We start from the raw sequence: 13,702 nt of genomic DNA on the forward strand, positions 1-13,702 counted from the left end.
ACTCTGCCCCTCCCTGCTCTTGCCCTCTCTCTCTCACTCACTCACTCTCAAATAAATAAATAAATAAAATCTTTTTAAAAATTAAAAAATAGGGGTGCCTGGGTGGCTCAGTTGGTTAAGCATCTGCCTTTGGCTCAGGTCATGATCCCAGGGTCCTGGGATCAAGCCCCGCATCGGGCTCCCTGCTCAGCGGGCAGCCTGCTTCTCCCTCTCCACCACTTGTGCTCTCTCTCTCTCTCAAATAAATAAATAAAAGCTTTAAAAAACTTAAAAAATAAAAATGAGTTGTATCATTACGAGACAGATATGCAACTGTAGAAAGGTGTGATTCATAGTAATAATTTAATGTTGACATAGTCTTGATTTTCAGGGATCAGTCTTAGATGCAGTAATAAACACTTTGATAAAGTTGATAGAAAAGTGAAAATGTTTATTAGAAATTTAAGGGTACTTAGGGTGGAGGTGGCTAGTCCATTGTAGAAAGCTGATTGCAGCAGGACTTTGTCATTTGAGTAATGTGTAGTGAAGGAAAGGAAAGGAGATATTTTCTCACAAAGGAAAGAGTCATTAAATACATAAATGTTGTATACTGGGGTCCATTATTCTGCTTTTGGTATTTGTACCAGCGAGCATTTTCTGGGAAGATAATCATTGTTTTTCTGTGTGTTTACATCAAAAGAACAGGGATTTATCACAAAATAGCTTTATGTGTCAATAGATGTGCAGGTAGATGTCAAATGGAATCAGATGTGCAAGAGATTCATTGGGAGGAGCAAAGAGGAAGGATTAGGATAGACACGAAGAGCCTTTAGACCATAGTGCAGGTCTATACCTGCGAAAGGAGAGGGCAGAGGAAGAGGGTACTGGGTAGGAAGAGTTTCAGACTGTAGCCTAGTTCCAAGAAAGTTTTGTCCAGGTCAGCCAGAGTGGCTCATTAGAGGGAGCACTGCGTCAGGCAGGAGGGACTGGCCCTGCTATCCCGTGCTCTGTCATGGGGTGCAGCCAAGGCAGGCCGGGGAGGATCAGCATAACCTTGGAATGAATATTGTTCTGGACTTAGAGAGATTGCAGGTAGGACTCTGAACCATATGTGCTCCTTGCAGCAAGCAGTTGCTCTTGAAGGAGCTCTAGGTGGCACATTGCCATTGCCACAACTATCTTTATTTCTTTTAAGTGTTTTTGTGGTGTTGTGGTTATTTGCTGTGTAAAAAACCATCCTAAAATCAGTAGCTTAAAAACGACAACCATTTTATTATGCTAATGAAGTCTTTAGGTCAAGAATTCAGAAAAAACAGCAGAGATGGCTTGCCTCTGCTCCATGATGTCTGGGCCTCAACAGGGAACATATGAAGGCTCTTCCAGATGTCTGGGGGGTGATACTGGCTATCAGCCGAGACTTGAGCCAGGGCTGTTGGCTGTAACACCTGCATGTTGCTTTTCCAGGGAGCTGCTTCAGCTTCCTCACAATGTGCTGGCTAGGTTCCAAAAGCAAGCATCCCAAAAGATAGGAAGCAGAAATTTTTAGTTTCATTAAGGCCTGGAAACTGGCACAGCATCACTTCTGTATTGGTCAAACAGTCTTAGGGCCTAGATTCAAGGGGAGGGGATACATACCTTACTTCTTTTTTTTTTTTTTTTAAGATTTTATTTATTTGACACAGAGAGTGACAGCGAGAGAGGGAACACAAGCAGGGGGAGTGGGAGAGGGAGAAGCAGGCTTCCCACGGAGCTGGGAGCCCAGTGCGGGGCTCGATCCCAGGACCCTGGGATCATGACCTGAACTGAAGGCAGACACTTAACAACTGAGCCACCCAGGCGCCCCAACCTACCCTACTTCTTAATGGAAGGAGAGGAGCCATATTTAAAAGCGCCCAACATCGTCTAGCATGTTCCCTAGATTTATCTAAATCAGTTTATCTAAATTTATCTAAGTTTTGAATATACTTTGTGCATTTATCTGTTAGATTAAGAAATTTCCTAAGTTTATTTCTCTGTTATAAAGGAATATTTCTTAAGCTTCAAGTTTTTTTATCGAAGTATATTATATATATATAGGAAAGAGCACATATCAGAAGTATACAGCTCAGTGAAATTTTGCAAATTTTACACACTCATATAATGAACACCTAGATCAAGAAATAGAATTGTTACCAGCAACCCAGATGCCCTGCCCCTCTTCACCTGCTTTCTGAGTCACCGCCTCCTGCAAGGGTAACCACTACCTTAGCTTCTAACAGCAGAGATTAATTTCATTTTCATATTTTATATAAATGCTTTATGCAGTATGCTTTTATGTCTGGTTTCATTTACTCAACATTACGTACATAAGATTCATCCATGTTGTTGCAGTTTGTATAGATCCTTCATTCTTCTTGCTATATAGCTTTCCTTTGCAAGAATATACGTAAATTTATTCATCTGTTCTGTTGGTAGGCATTTGGACAGTTTCTAGTTTGTGGCTGTTTACAAATAGTACTGTTAAGACCATTCTTGCATATCTTCAGCTGAAAATAAGTATGTATTTCTGTTGGGTGTGTATAACCAGGGGGAGAATTAGGGGTCATAGGGTCTCCATGTGAAAAGCTTTCATAGACAGTGCCAAACTGTTTCCCAAAGTGATTGTGCCAATTTACATTCCTACCAGAATAAATGTGAGCATTGGGTTGCTGCACAAGCTTATAATACTTACCTTTTAAAGAGGGGAGCCTGGGTGGCTCAAATGGCTAAGCGTCTGCCTTTGGCTCAGGTCATGATCTCAAGGGTCCTGGGATCGAGCCCCATGTCAGGCTCACTACTCAGTGGGGAGTCTGCTTCTCCCTCTCCCTCTGCCTTTCCCCTCCACTCATTCTCTCTCTCTCTCAAATAAATACATAAAATATTTTTTAAAAAAATAGTACAAAGAATTTCTGTACATGTGTCACCCAGATTTCCTGAATGTTAACATTTTCTACATGCTTAAAGTGCTTTTTCCCAAAAAGTCCATATTCATTTTTTCTGCCCTTTGTGCATATCTCTTTTTTAAAAAGATAAGAATTAATTTTAATATAGTCATGGGGCGCCTGGGTGACTCAGTTAATTGAGCACCTGCCTTTGGCTCGGGTTCATGATCTCAGGGTCCAGGGATCAGGCCCTGCATTGGGCTCCTTGCTCCACAGGGAGTCTGCTTCTCCCTCTCCCTCTGCCCCTCCCCACCACTCATGTTCTTGCTCTTTCCCTCTCTCTCAAATAAATAAAATCTTAAAAACAAACACTTTTTAAAAATTTTAATATAATCAATACAATTATCAATGATTTCCCCTTAAATCATCAAATATTGAGTATATAGGTGCTCCCAGTTGCCTCAGATGGCTTTTTACAGTGGAGTTCGTTTGAGCTGGGATTCAAACAAGGTCCCTGTATTGTATTTGGTTGACATAATACATCTTTTTTAATTTTCTGTCTCTCCAAACTGAATTGAATAGTTCCATCTTTTTAGTCTGACATGGCTGCTTCCCATTTTATACCAATTCAAACTAACCACATCTGTTTACTATTTTGTTAAGGTTTTGACTAGTTTTCTGGTTGTTATCAGTAGGAAGATTGATTTGAATTACTTAGTCTTTCATTGTTAGCCTTTATCGGTTTATTTTTATTTCGGGGGAGGGACAGAGAGAGGGAGAGAGAATCTTAAGCAGGCTCCACACACAGCGTGGAGCCCAACACAGGCTCCATCTCACAACCCTGAGATCATGACCTGAGCCGAAATCAAGTCGGATATTTAACTGACTGAGCCACCCTTGAGCCCCGTCCTTTATCACTTTAAAATCATGTGTACATGTCATTGAAATGATGTAACAAGAAATGTAATAAGTGTATATTAGTAATGTACATGTAATTAGTAATGCTCAAAGATAATATTGAAACTCATTATTACCAAGAACTTGAGTCCAGGGCACCTGGGTGGCTCAGTTGGTTAAGCGACTGCCTTCGGCTCAGGTCATGATCCTGGAGTCCCGGGATCGAGTCCCACATCGGGCTCCCTGCTCGGCAGGGAGTCTGCTTCTCCCTCTGACCCTCTTCCCTCTCGTGCTCTCTATCTCTCATTCTCTCTCTCAAATAAATAAATAAAATCTTTAAAAAAAAAAAAAGAACTTGAGTCCAACAGAGTCCTTCCATAAATTCACTAATCTCATTTGATTTCATTCTTTTTTCTGTTCATTTTTGGTCAAAGTCCTGAAGTAAAGTCATAGGCTAGTAGAAAGGAGAAGGCAAGGAAAATTAGATTAAATAGGAATGGATACTATAGTTATTTGTAACTTTAATATTTTTTTACAGTAATTATGAAAGAAAACATTGGCTGTAGAATATAAGTGCTAATTAAATGCCGGATTTTTTCCCCCTTTTTCAGAAAATAGAAGCACGAGTGTCTGCTGATGAGGACCTCAAACTTTCCGACCTTTTAAAATATTACTTAAGGGAATCTCAAGCTGCTAAGGTAATTTGATTGTTCATTGTTTTTTATTTATTTTATTTACTTATTTATTTATTTTAAGATTTTATTTATTTGCCAGAGAGATAGCGAGAGAGGGAACACAAGCAGGGGGACTGGGAGAGGGAGAGGCAGGCCTCCCACCAAGCAGGGAGCCCGATGCGGGGCTCGATCCCAGGGCCCTGGGATCATGACCAGAGCCGAAGGCAGATGCCCAACGACTGAGCCACCCAGGCGCCCCTGTTCATTGTTTTTTAAAATGGACTATTTTACAAAAAGCCTTCTCTTTAGAGGTTGTTAGGCTTAAGATTGTTAATGATTATCTCTTGATTTTAAATTAGATTTTCAAGTGTGAATTTTTTGTTCTCCTTTTACAGATTGTTGGTTGGGGAACCCCACATAAAAGTTTCCTCTGTAAACTTTTTTTTTTTTTTTAAGATTCTATTTATTTGACAGAGATAGAGACAGCGAGAGAGGGAACACAGGCAGGAGGAGTAGGAGAGGGAGAAGCGGGCTTCCCACTGAGCAGGGAGCCCGATGCAGGGCTTGATCCCAGGACCCTGGGAGCATGACCTGAGCGGAAGGCAGATGCTTAACGACGGAGCCACCCAGGCGCCCCTCCACTATAAACTTCTGATATAGTATAATCTAGAACTTTTTTTTTTTAATGAATTTGGTATATTCATTCAGGTAAAATGCCTACAAAACAAGAAGTAAAACCCCCAAATAACAGTCGGTGTAGCTAAAGGATTCCTAAGTCCTCTGTTGTGGGTGAGAGAACTGTAAAACCAGGATATGTTTTATTTTAAGGTAACTCAAATTTCCTTTTGGAAGTCTGTCTACCAGCAAGACTAAAACTCTTGCTAATCCAAAAAATGTTTAACAGAAACATCTGAAAAGGCACTAAAAACTTAGTGGCTCAGATATTCTAAATTCAGGGCACCTGGGTGGTTCAGTCGGTTAAGCCTTCATTTGGCTGAGGTCATGATCCCGGGGTCCTGGGATCGAGCCCCACATCTGGCTCCCTGCTCAGTGGGGAGCATGCTTCTCCCTCTCCCTCTGCCACTTCCCCTGCTTGTACTGTCTTGCTCTCTGACAAATAAATAAATAAAATCTTTAAGGAAAAAAAAGGTATTATAAATTCACTGTTAATTTATGAATCGATACATTGTACAGAAAATTCCCATGTGATCAGTGGTGCTTTGAACACCAATTTTTCATTCCTTATCAAATCATAAATAACCCTTGGGGCACTTGGCTGGCTTAGTTGGTAGAGCATGCAACTCTTGATCTTGGGGTCATGAGTTCAGGCCCCATTTGGGCATAGAGCTTACTTAAAAAAATTATAGGGGTGCCTGGCTGGCTCAGTTGGAAGAGCATTATTCTTGATCTCGGGGTTGAGAGTTCAATCCCTTTGTTGAGTGAAGAGGTAAATAAATAAACTTAAAAGAAATTATAAATAACCTTTTTAACTTTGAGGACTTAGGTACTTGTAAATATACTGTCCATATCAAATTATTTTATCAGATTGTGTCCTATAAACCGTTTATATTGGGTGGGCAGGGATAAAATGAATTATTCACTTTAAAGACCTTAAATTCGGGCGCCTGGGTGGCTCAGTCGTTAAGTGTCTGCCTTTGGCTCGGGTCATGATCCCACGATCCTGGGATCAAGCCCCGCGTCGGGCTCCCTGCTCCACAGGAGGCCTGCTTCTCCCTCTCCCACTTGTGTTGTGTTCCCTGCTTGTGTTCCCTCTCTTGCTGTGTCTCTCTCTGTCAAAAAAATAAATTAAAAAAAAATAATAATAAATATAGACCTTAAATTCATTATTTTAATATTATAGTTGTTTAATACATAACTTTTTAGAACATGGCTTTAAAAGTAAATCCAAATTGGGCGCCTGGGTGGCTCAGTTGGTTAAGCGACTGCCTTCGGCTCAGGTCATGATCCCGGAGTCCTGGGATCAAGTCCCACATCAGGCTCCCGGCTCAGCGGGGAGCCTGCTTCTCCCTCTGACCTTCTCCCCTCTCATACTGTTTCTCTCTTTCTCTCTCTCTCAAATAAATAAATAAAATCTTTAAAAAAAAAAAAAAGTAAATCCAAATTTTTTAATGACCACAAGAAGGAATTGAAATTTAATTGCAAAAATTAAAACTATATGCAGCAGAGGGAATATAGGAATCAGTGGTAGTGTAATAGTGCTGTATGGTGTCAGACGGTAGCTACACTTGTGCTGAGCACAGCGTAACAGAGCTGTCAGATCACTGTTGTACACCTGAAACTAATGTAATATTGGGTGCCAACTATACTTGAATATAGGTGAGTAATTAAGTAAATAGCTGTTTAAAAAATATTCAATATTTATTAAACAGCAGGAGGAAAAAACTCATGAGATATCACCACACACCTTTTTTTTCTTTTTTTAAGATTTATTTATTTATTTTAGAGAAAGCATGTGTGTGCACATGTTGGGGGGGCAGCAGGAGAGAGAATCCTCAGGCAGACTCCCCACTGAGCGTGAAGCCCATCCTGGGGGCTCAATCCCAGGACCCTGAAATCATGACCTGAACCAAAATTGAGAGTCAGCCACTTAACTAACTGAGCCACCCAGGGGCCCCTCACCACAGGCGCCCCTTAACGAGAATTTGGCTAAAATGAAAAATTTTGACAAAAATTATAGCAACTAGAACTTTCACACCCTGTTAGTTGGAATATGATACAATATTTTGGAAAAGTTTCACAGTTTCTTAAAAAATTAAACGTACATCTATCCTATGGTCCAGTCATTCTAGTCCTGGGTATTTGAGAGCATGTGTCCCCACAGATATTCACAGCAGCTTTATTTGTAATAGCCGAAAACTGGCAACAACCCAAATGTCCACCAGCAGCTGAATGGATAAATTGTGGTGTAAATATACAGTGGAATCCTACTCATTGGTAAAAAGGAGTGAACCATGGATACATGCAACAATATGGAAGAATCTCAAAATAATTTTGCTGAGTGAAAGAAGCCAAACAATAAAGACCATAGTCTACACAAGAGCTCACTCTTAGTGATACACATTGTTTTTTGTTTGAAGAAATGTGTAATGATATGTATCTACCCTTATAAGTATCATACAGAATAGTTTTCACCGCCCCAAAACTCCTCTCTGCTCCAGTATTCATCCTCTTTCCTCTTAAGCCCTGTTGATTTTGTGGTGTGTGTGTGTGTATGTATGTGTGTGTGTGTGACATCTCCATAGATTTGCCTTTTCCAGAATGTCATATAGTTGGGCCTTTTCACATTGGCTGCTTTTTTTTTTAAATATTTTATTTATTTATTTGAGAGAGTATATGTGAACACAAACTGGGGGAGAGGCAGACTGAGAGGGAGAAGCAGACTCTCTGCTGAGCAGGGAGACCTGTGTGGGGCTCGATCCCAGGACCCTAGGATCATGACCTGAGCCAAAGGCAAACCGACTGAGCCATCCAGGCGCCCCAGTCAATTGATTCTTTTTTCTTTTTCTTTTTTTTTTTAAGATTTTTTATTTATTTACTTGACACAGAGAGAGAGAGACAGCTAGAGAGGGAATGCAAGCAGGGGGAGAGGGAGAAGCAGGCTCCTCGCTGAGCAGGGAGCCTGATGCGGGGTTCGATCCCAGGGCCCTAGGATCATGACCTGAGCCGGAGGCAGATGCTTAAACGACTGAGCCACCCAGACGCCCCCAGTCAATTGATTCTTAACAAAGGTGCTAAGACAGTTTTGGGGGGAAAAGAATAGGCTTTTCAACAAATGGTACTGTGTCATCTGAATAGTCCATGAAAATAAAGTTAGACCCCTTCCTCATACTGTGTATAAAAATTTGCTCAAAATTGATCAAAGACCTAAATGTAACAACTATAACATTTTTAGAAAAAAACAAATGTAAATCTTTGTGACCTCTGATTGGACATTGGTTTCTCAGATATGACACCAGGAGTACAGCAACCAAAGAAAAAAATATAAATTGGACAGACTTTATTAAAATTAAAAACTTGTGTGTGTCAGAGTACACTATGAAGAAAAGTGGAAAGACAACCCATAGACTGGGACAAAATATTCGCAAATCATACGAGTCCCTAATAAGGAAATGGTATCCAGAAAATATAAAGAACTCTTAAAACTTGGGGCGCCTGGGTGGCTCAGTTGGTTAAGCGACTGCCTTCGGCTCAGGTCATGATCCTGGAGCCCCGGGATCGAGTCCCACATCGGGCTCCCTGCTCAGCGGAGAGTCTGCTTCTCCCTTTGATCCTCCTCCCTCTCATGCTCTCTCTCATTCTCTTTCTCTCAAATAAATAAAAAATCTTTAAAAAAAAAAGAACTCTTAAAACTCAGTAAAAAGACAAATAGCCCAATTAAAAAATGGGCAAAGGACTTGAATAACCCTTTCTCCAAAGAAAATATACAAGTTGCCAATGAATATGTAAAAAGATGCACAACAACATTAGCTATCAGGGAAATGCAAATCAGAACCACAGCGAGAGATGCCTGGCTGGCTCAGTAGGTAGAGCGTGCGACTCTTGATCTTGGGGTTGTGAGTTCCAACCCCACATTGGGTATAGAGATTACGTAAAAAATAAAATCTTTAAAAACGAAACAAAACCACAGTGAGATACCACTTCAAAGCCACTAGGTGGCTTTAATCAAAAAGACAGGTAAGTGTTGCCAAGGATGGGGAGAAATTACAGCCCTCATACAGAGTCATTGGAAATGTAAAGTGGGGCAGCCACTTTAGAAAACAGTCTGGCAGTTTCTCAAAAGGTTCAGCATAGAATTACCAAGTGACCAAGCAATTCCACTCCTAAGTAATGAGATATGAAAGGGAAAGGAAAACATGTTCACACAGAAACTTATACACAAATGTTCATAATAGCATTATTCATAATAGGCAAAATGTGGAAACAAACCAAATGTCTATCAACTGATAAGTGGATAAATCAGTGTGGTATTTCCATACAATGAAATATTTAGAAATAAAAGGAATGAAGTAGTGGTTCACACAATAACATGAACTTGAAATTTTTTTTTTTTAAGATTTTTATTTATTTATTGAGAGAGAGAGAATGGTAGAGAGAGAGCATGAGAGGGAAGAAGGTCAGAGGGAGAAGCAGACTCCCTGCTGAGCAGGAAGCCCGATGTGGGACTCGATCCTGGGACTCCAGGATCATGACCTGAGCCGAAGGCAGTCGCTTAACCAACTGAGCCACTCAGGCACCCTGCACTTGAAATTTTATGCTAAGTAGAGAAAGCCAGACAGAAAAGACCACATTCCATTTTTTTTAAAGATTTTATTTATTCATTTATTTGAAAGAGAGAGAGAGCACATGAGAGGGGGAAGGGTCAGAGGGAAAAGCAGACTCCCTGCTGAGCAGGGAGCCCAATGCAGGATTCGATCCCGGGACTCTCCAGGATCATGACCTGAGCCGAAGGCAGTTGCTTAACCAGCTGAGCTACCCAGGTGCCCCTCCATTTTTTTTTTTTTTAAATGAAATGTCCAGAATAGCAAATCTGTTCAGACAGAAAGCAGATTGGGGGGGGGCGGTGAGAGGACATGAAGAATGACTGCTGATGAATATGGGGTTTCCTTTTGGATGACAGAATTGTTTTAAAATTGATTGTAGTGATGGTTATACAGTTCTGCGAGCACACTAAAAACCGTTAATTGTGCACTTTGAGTTATACGTATGTGAATTTATCTCAGTAAAGCTGTTACAAAAACCATTTAGAAGAGTAGCTGGCATGTGTGGTATTCATGGTTTAAGTGTTCACTCTGATGATGATGGGGGTGATGGGGTAGTGGTGGTTGCGGGTAACTATTAGAAACATGCAGTGTATGTTATTGTGAAGCATTCTCTTTTATAGGATCTCCTCTATCGAAGATCTAGGTCACTAGTGGATTATGAAAATGCTAATAAAGCACTGGATAAAGCAAGAGCGAAAAATAAAGATGTTCTGCAGGCTGAAACATCCCAACAATTATGTTGTCAGAAATTTGAAAAAATATCTGAATCTGCAAAACAAGGTACTGTTACCTTACCCTTTAATCATAAAGTATACTTTAAACTATTATATTATGTAAATTAAATAGTTAATCCTAATTTCTTTTGTTCACAGAACTTATAGATTTTAAGACAAGAAGAGTTGCTGCATTCAGGAAAAATTTAGTGGAACTGGCAGAGTTAGAACTGAAGCATGCAAAGGTATTGTCATATTAAAGGTTTAATAATTTAAGTGACTTATAATTTAGAAATGAGTCCATTATGGGGTACTTGCCCGCCTCAGTTGGGAGAGTACGTGACTCTTGATCTCAGGTTCATAAGATTGAACCCCATGTTAGGCATAGAGATTACTTTAAAAAAAAGGAAAGAAAGAAAGGAGTCCATTATGAAATTGATAATGATTCTTTAATGACAGTTTCCTTCTACAGTCATACTGAAAGAAGTATTCCTGAATTAGAATTAATTACAGTTGGAATTATAATTTTTGAAGGTTATTTTACTGCTTCAAAATAACTTGGTTTTGGGAAATAAACATGCTTCTTCCAGGGTTTTTTATAGTGTTTATTTACTTCAAATTAAGTCCTTTCTTATAGTTAATAGAAAGCTTCGGGGATGCCTGGGTGGCTCAGTTGGTTGAGCATCCAGCTCTTTGTTTTGGCTCAGGTGGTGGGTGATCTTGGAGTTGTGGGATTGAGCCCTCCATTGGGCTCCTGGCTTATCGTGGAGTCCACTTGAGATTCTCTCTCCCTCCCGCTCGTGTTCTGTCTGTGTCTCTCTCTCTAAAATAAATAAATAAATCTCTATTTTTTTAAAGGATAAAGGTGGGCCCAAACCTTACTGTAATTTTAAAACTAGAGAATCTTAGAATTGAGAGGGATTTTACAAATCACCTAATTCAAACAAGAATAATATCTACAGTTTCTCTAAATGGTCAGCTTTGCAAGACTCTAGTACCTAATATGGAAACCAGTATCATTTTTTGACTAGCTAAAAAAATAAATCTCTAATTAATAAAAAAAATTTAGGGGCACTTGGGTGGCGTGTCAGTTGGGCATCCGACTCTTGGTTTTGGCTCAGGTCATGATCTCAGGTTTGTGGGATCGAGCCCTGAGTTGGGCTTCATGCTCAGTGCGGAGTCTGCTTGAGATTCTCTCTTCCTCTCCCTCTGCCCCTCTCCCCACTCTCTCGCTCTCTCTCTCAAATAAATAAAAAAATCCTTAAAAAAAAAAAAAACTTAATTTATTTAACATATGCTGTCTTCAGAGGGACTGAAAACTAAAAACATATTCAAAACTCCCCAAACTATAAGTATTAAATTTAAATAAACTTTAAGTGTTTATTTTTTGATATATTGATAGCATTTATACTTTGAAAGTTATTAAAAAGCTTAAAACTGCACTGAGTTTTGGGGCACCCCATAATGAACACAAATCTACTTCTGTGTAACTTTGACACATTGGTCAAAGTTTTATCATCTAAATTAAGAAAGATAAGTTTAATTTCTCTTACAGTTTATCCTCAAATATTTATATAGTTTATATTCTGTATATATAGTCTCCTCCAGGCTAGATATCCTTGAGCTAAATATTTTTTATCTCATACATTTCAATAAGCTTTTTATATTATTGACCTCCTGTCATTGCTGTTTTAAAATATTACACCCGGAAATGGAAACACTTCTATACACAGGCTGATTATTGTGCACATTTCTTCTTACAGTGTGCTTTATATGTTACAAGGGTTTAAGGGGCCATCTCAACAAACATCTCAGCTTGTTTTGGCCTATAGTCACACCTTCTCTTCTTCTTCAAAGTCTTTTCTTGAGCTCCAGCCTATAGTTTTGTGTTTCATTTTTTTAGTAATCTTTTTCATTTTTGTGGTATAAAATTTATCGTCTTAACCATTTTTAAGTGTGCAGTTCAGCAGTGGTAAGTATATTGACATTGTTGTGCAACAGGTTTCTAGAACTTCTTCATTTATTGAGCATTTAAGTTTTAAAATGTAATTGTAGACCATATTTGTATCTATTAAATTTTAGCTTGCTAGTTTTAGCCAAGCATGAGATCCTTTGGAAACTTTAATTTGATCATATAGTACTTGACTATTAGAGTGGTTATTGCTCCAAAGTGATAGACATATGTAATTTGTATGAACTTCCCTTTTATGTCCTTATGTAAGTTTTAATTTAAAAGATTGATCAGGGGATGCCTGGGTGGCTCAGTGGGTGAAGTGTCAGACTCTTGATCTCAGCTCAGATCTTGATCTCAGGGCCATGAGTTCAAGCCTTACATTGGGCTCCACACTGGGTGTGGAGCCTTCTTAAAAAAAGAAAGAGAGAGGGAAAGAAGAAGGAAGGAAGGAAAGAAAGAGAACGAGAGGAAGGAGGGAAGGAGAAAGAAAAAGAAAGGGGAGAGAGAGAGAGAATGGGAGGGAGGGATCGATCAGGACCAGAGGAATCAACATTTGTTCATCTAATTGTAAAAGTACATAGAACCCAAAAAAGCTAAATTTTTAGTTCCCTTCCCTTCTTTCTATACTAACTGATAATAACTTATTAATTAATATTATTTGGTTGTAGTTATTTGGATAGTTATGAATTCACCTACTTATACTGTCATCAACCATTTTTTCTCCACTTTATCCATGATGGATATAAGTATCGAATTCCTCACTAAAATCAAGATACATGTTATGATTTCCTGGTCTAATAACCCTCTCAAAAGAAAATGTTTTGATAAAGCTGGCCTGACTTATTCTTACTGCACCTGTGTTGGTTTCTAATGTTCACTATTTTTGTTCTTTTTAAAGAGGTTATAAACTATCAAGGATTTTGTTAATTAAGAAGAGGTTGGCAAATTACAACCTACTTTTGTATAGCCTCTGAGCCAGGAATAGCATTCATATTTTTATTTATTTTTGTATTTTTTTAAAGATTTTATTTATTTGAGAGAGAGAATGAGAGATCGAGAGCACGATGGGGGGAGGGTCAGAGGGAGGAGCAGACTCCCTGCTGAGCAGGGAGCCCGATGCGGGACTCGATCCTGGGACTCCAGGATCATGACCTGAGCCGAAGGCAGTTGCCTAACCAACCGAGCCACCCAGGCACCCACGTTCACATTTTTAAATGGTTATTTTTAAAAAGCAAAATGGGGGGGGGCACCTGGCTGACTCAGTTGTTGAGCATCTGCCTTCCGCTCAGGTCCTGATCCCAGT

At 39.5% G+C, this 13,702-nt stretch overlaps 1 protein-coding gene across 1 annotated transcript in view; it reads left to right on the plus strand.

Moving 5' to 3' along the window:
* The window catches only part of SNX6 (sorting nexin 6), a 55,095-nt gene that overhangs the window by 35,244 nt on the left and 6,149 nt on the right, over positions 1–13,702 (plus strand). The window contains exons 11-13 of the mRNA XM_088024641.1: positions 4,388–4,474; positions 10,353–10,512; positions 10,605–10,690. Coding sequence (XP_087880767.1) covers positions 4,388–4,474; positions 10,353–10,512; positions 10,605–10,690 — 333 coding nt within the window. The remainder of the gene's footprint in view (positions 1–4,387; positions 4,475–10,352; positions 10,513–10,604; positions 10,691–13,702) is intronic.

Source organism: Eumetopias jubatus, unplaced genomic scaffold, assembly GCF_037043125.1.
Source record: "Eumetopias jubatus isolate StellerSeaLion01/CBP00866 unplaced genomic scaffold, mEumJub1_p1.0 scaffold_7, whole genome shotgun sequence".
In the NCBI taxonomy this organism is placed as follows: domain Eukaryota; kingdom Metazoa; phylum Chordata; class Mammalia; order Carnivora; family Otariidae; genus Eumetopias; species Eumetopias jubatus.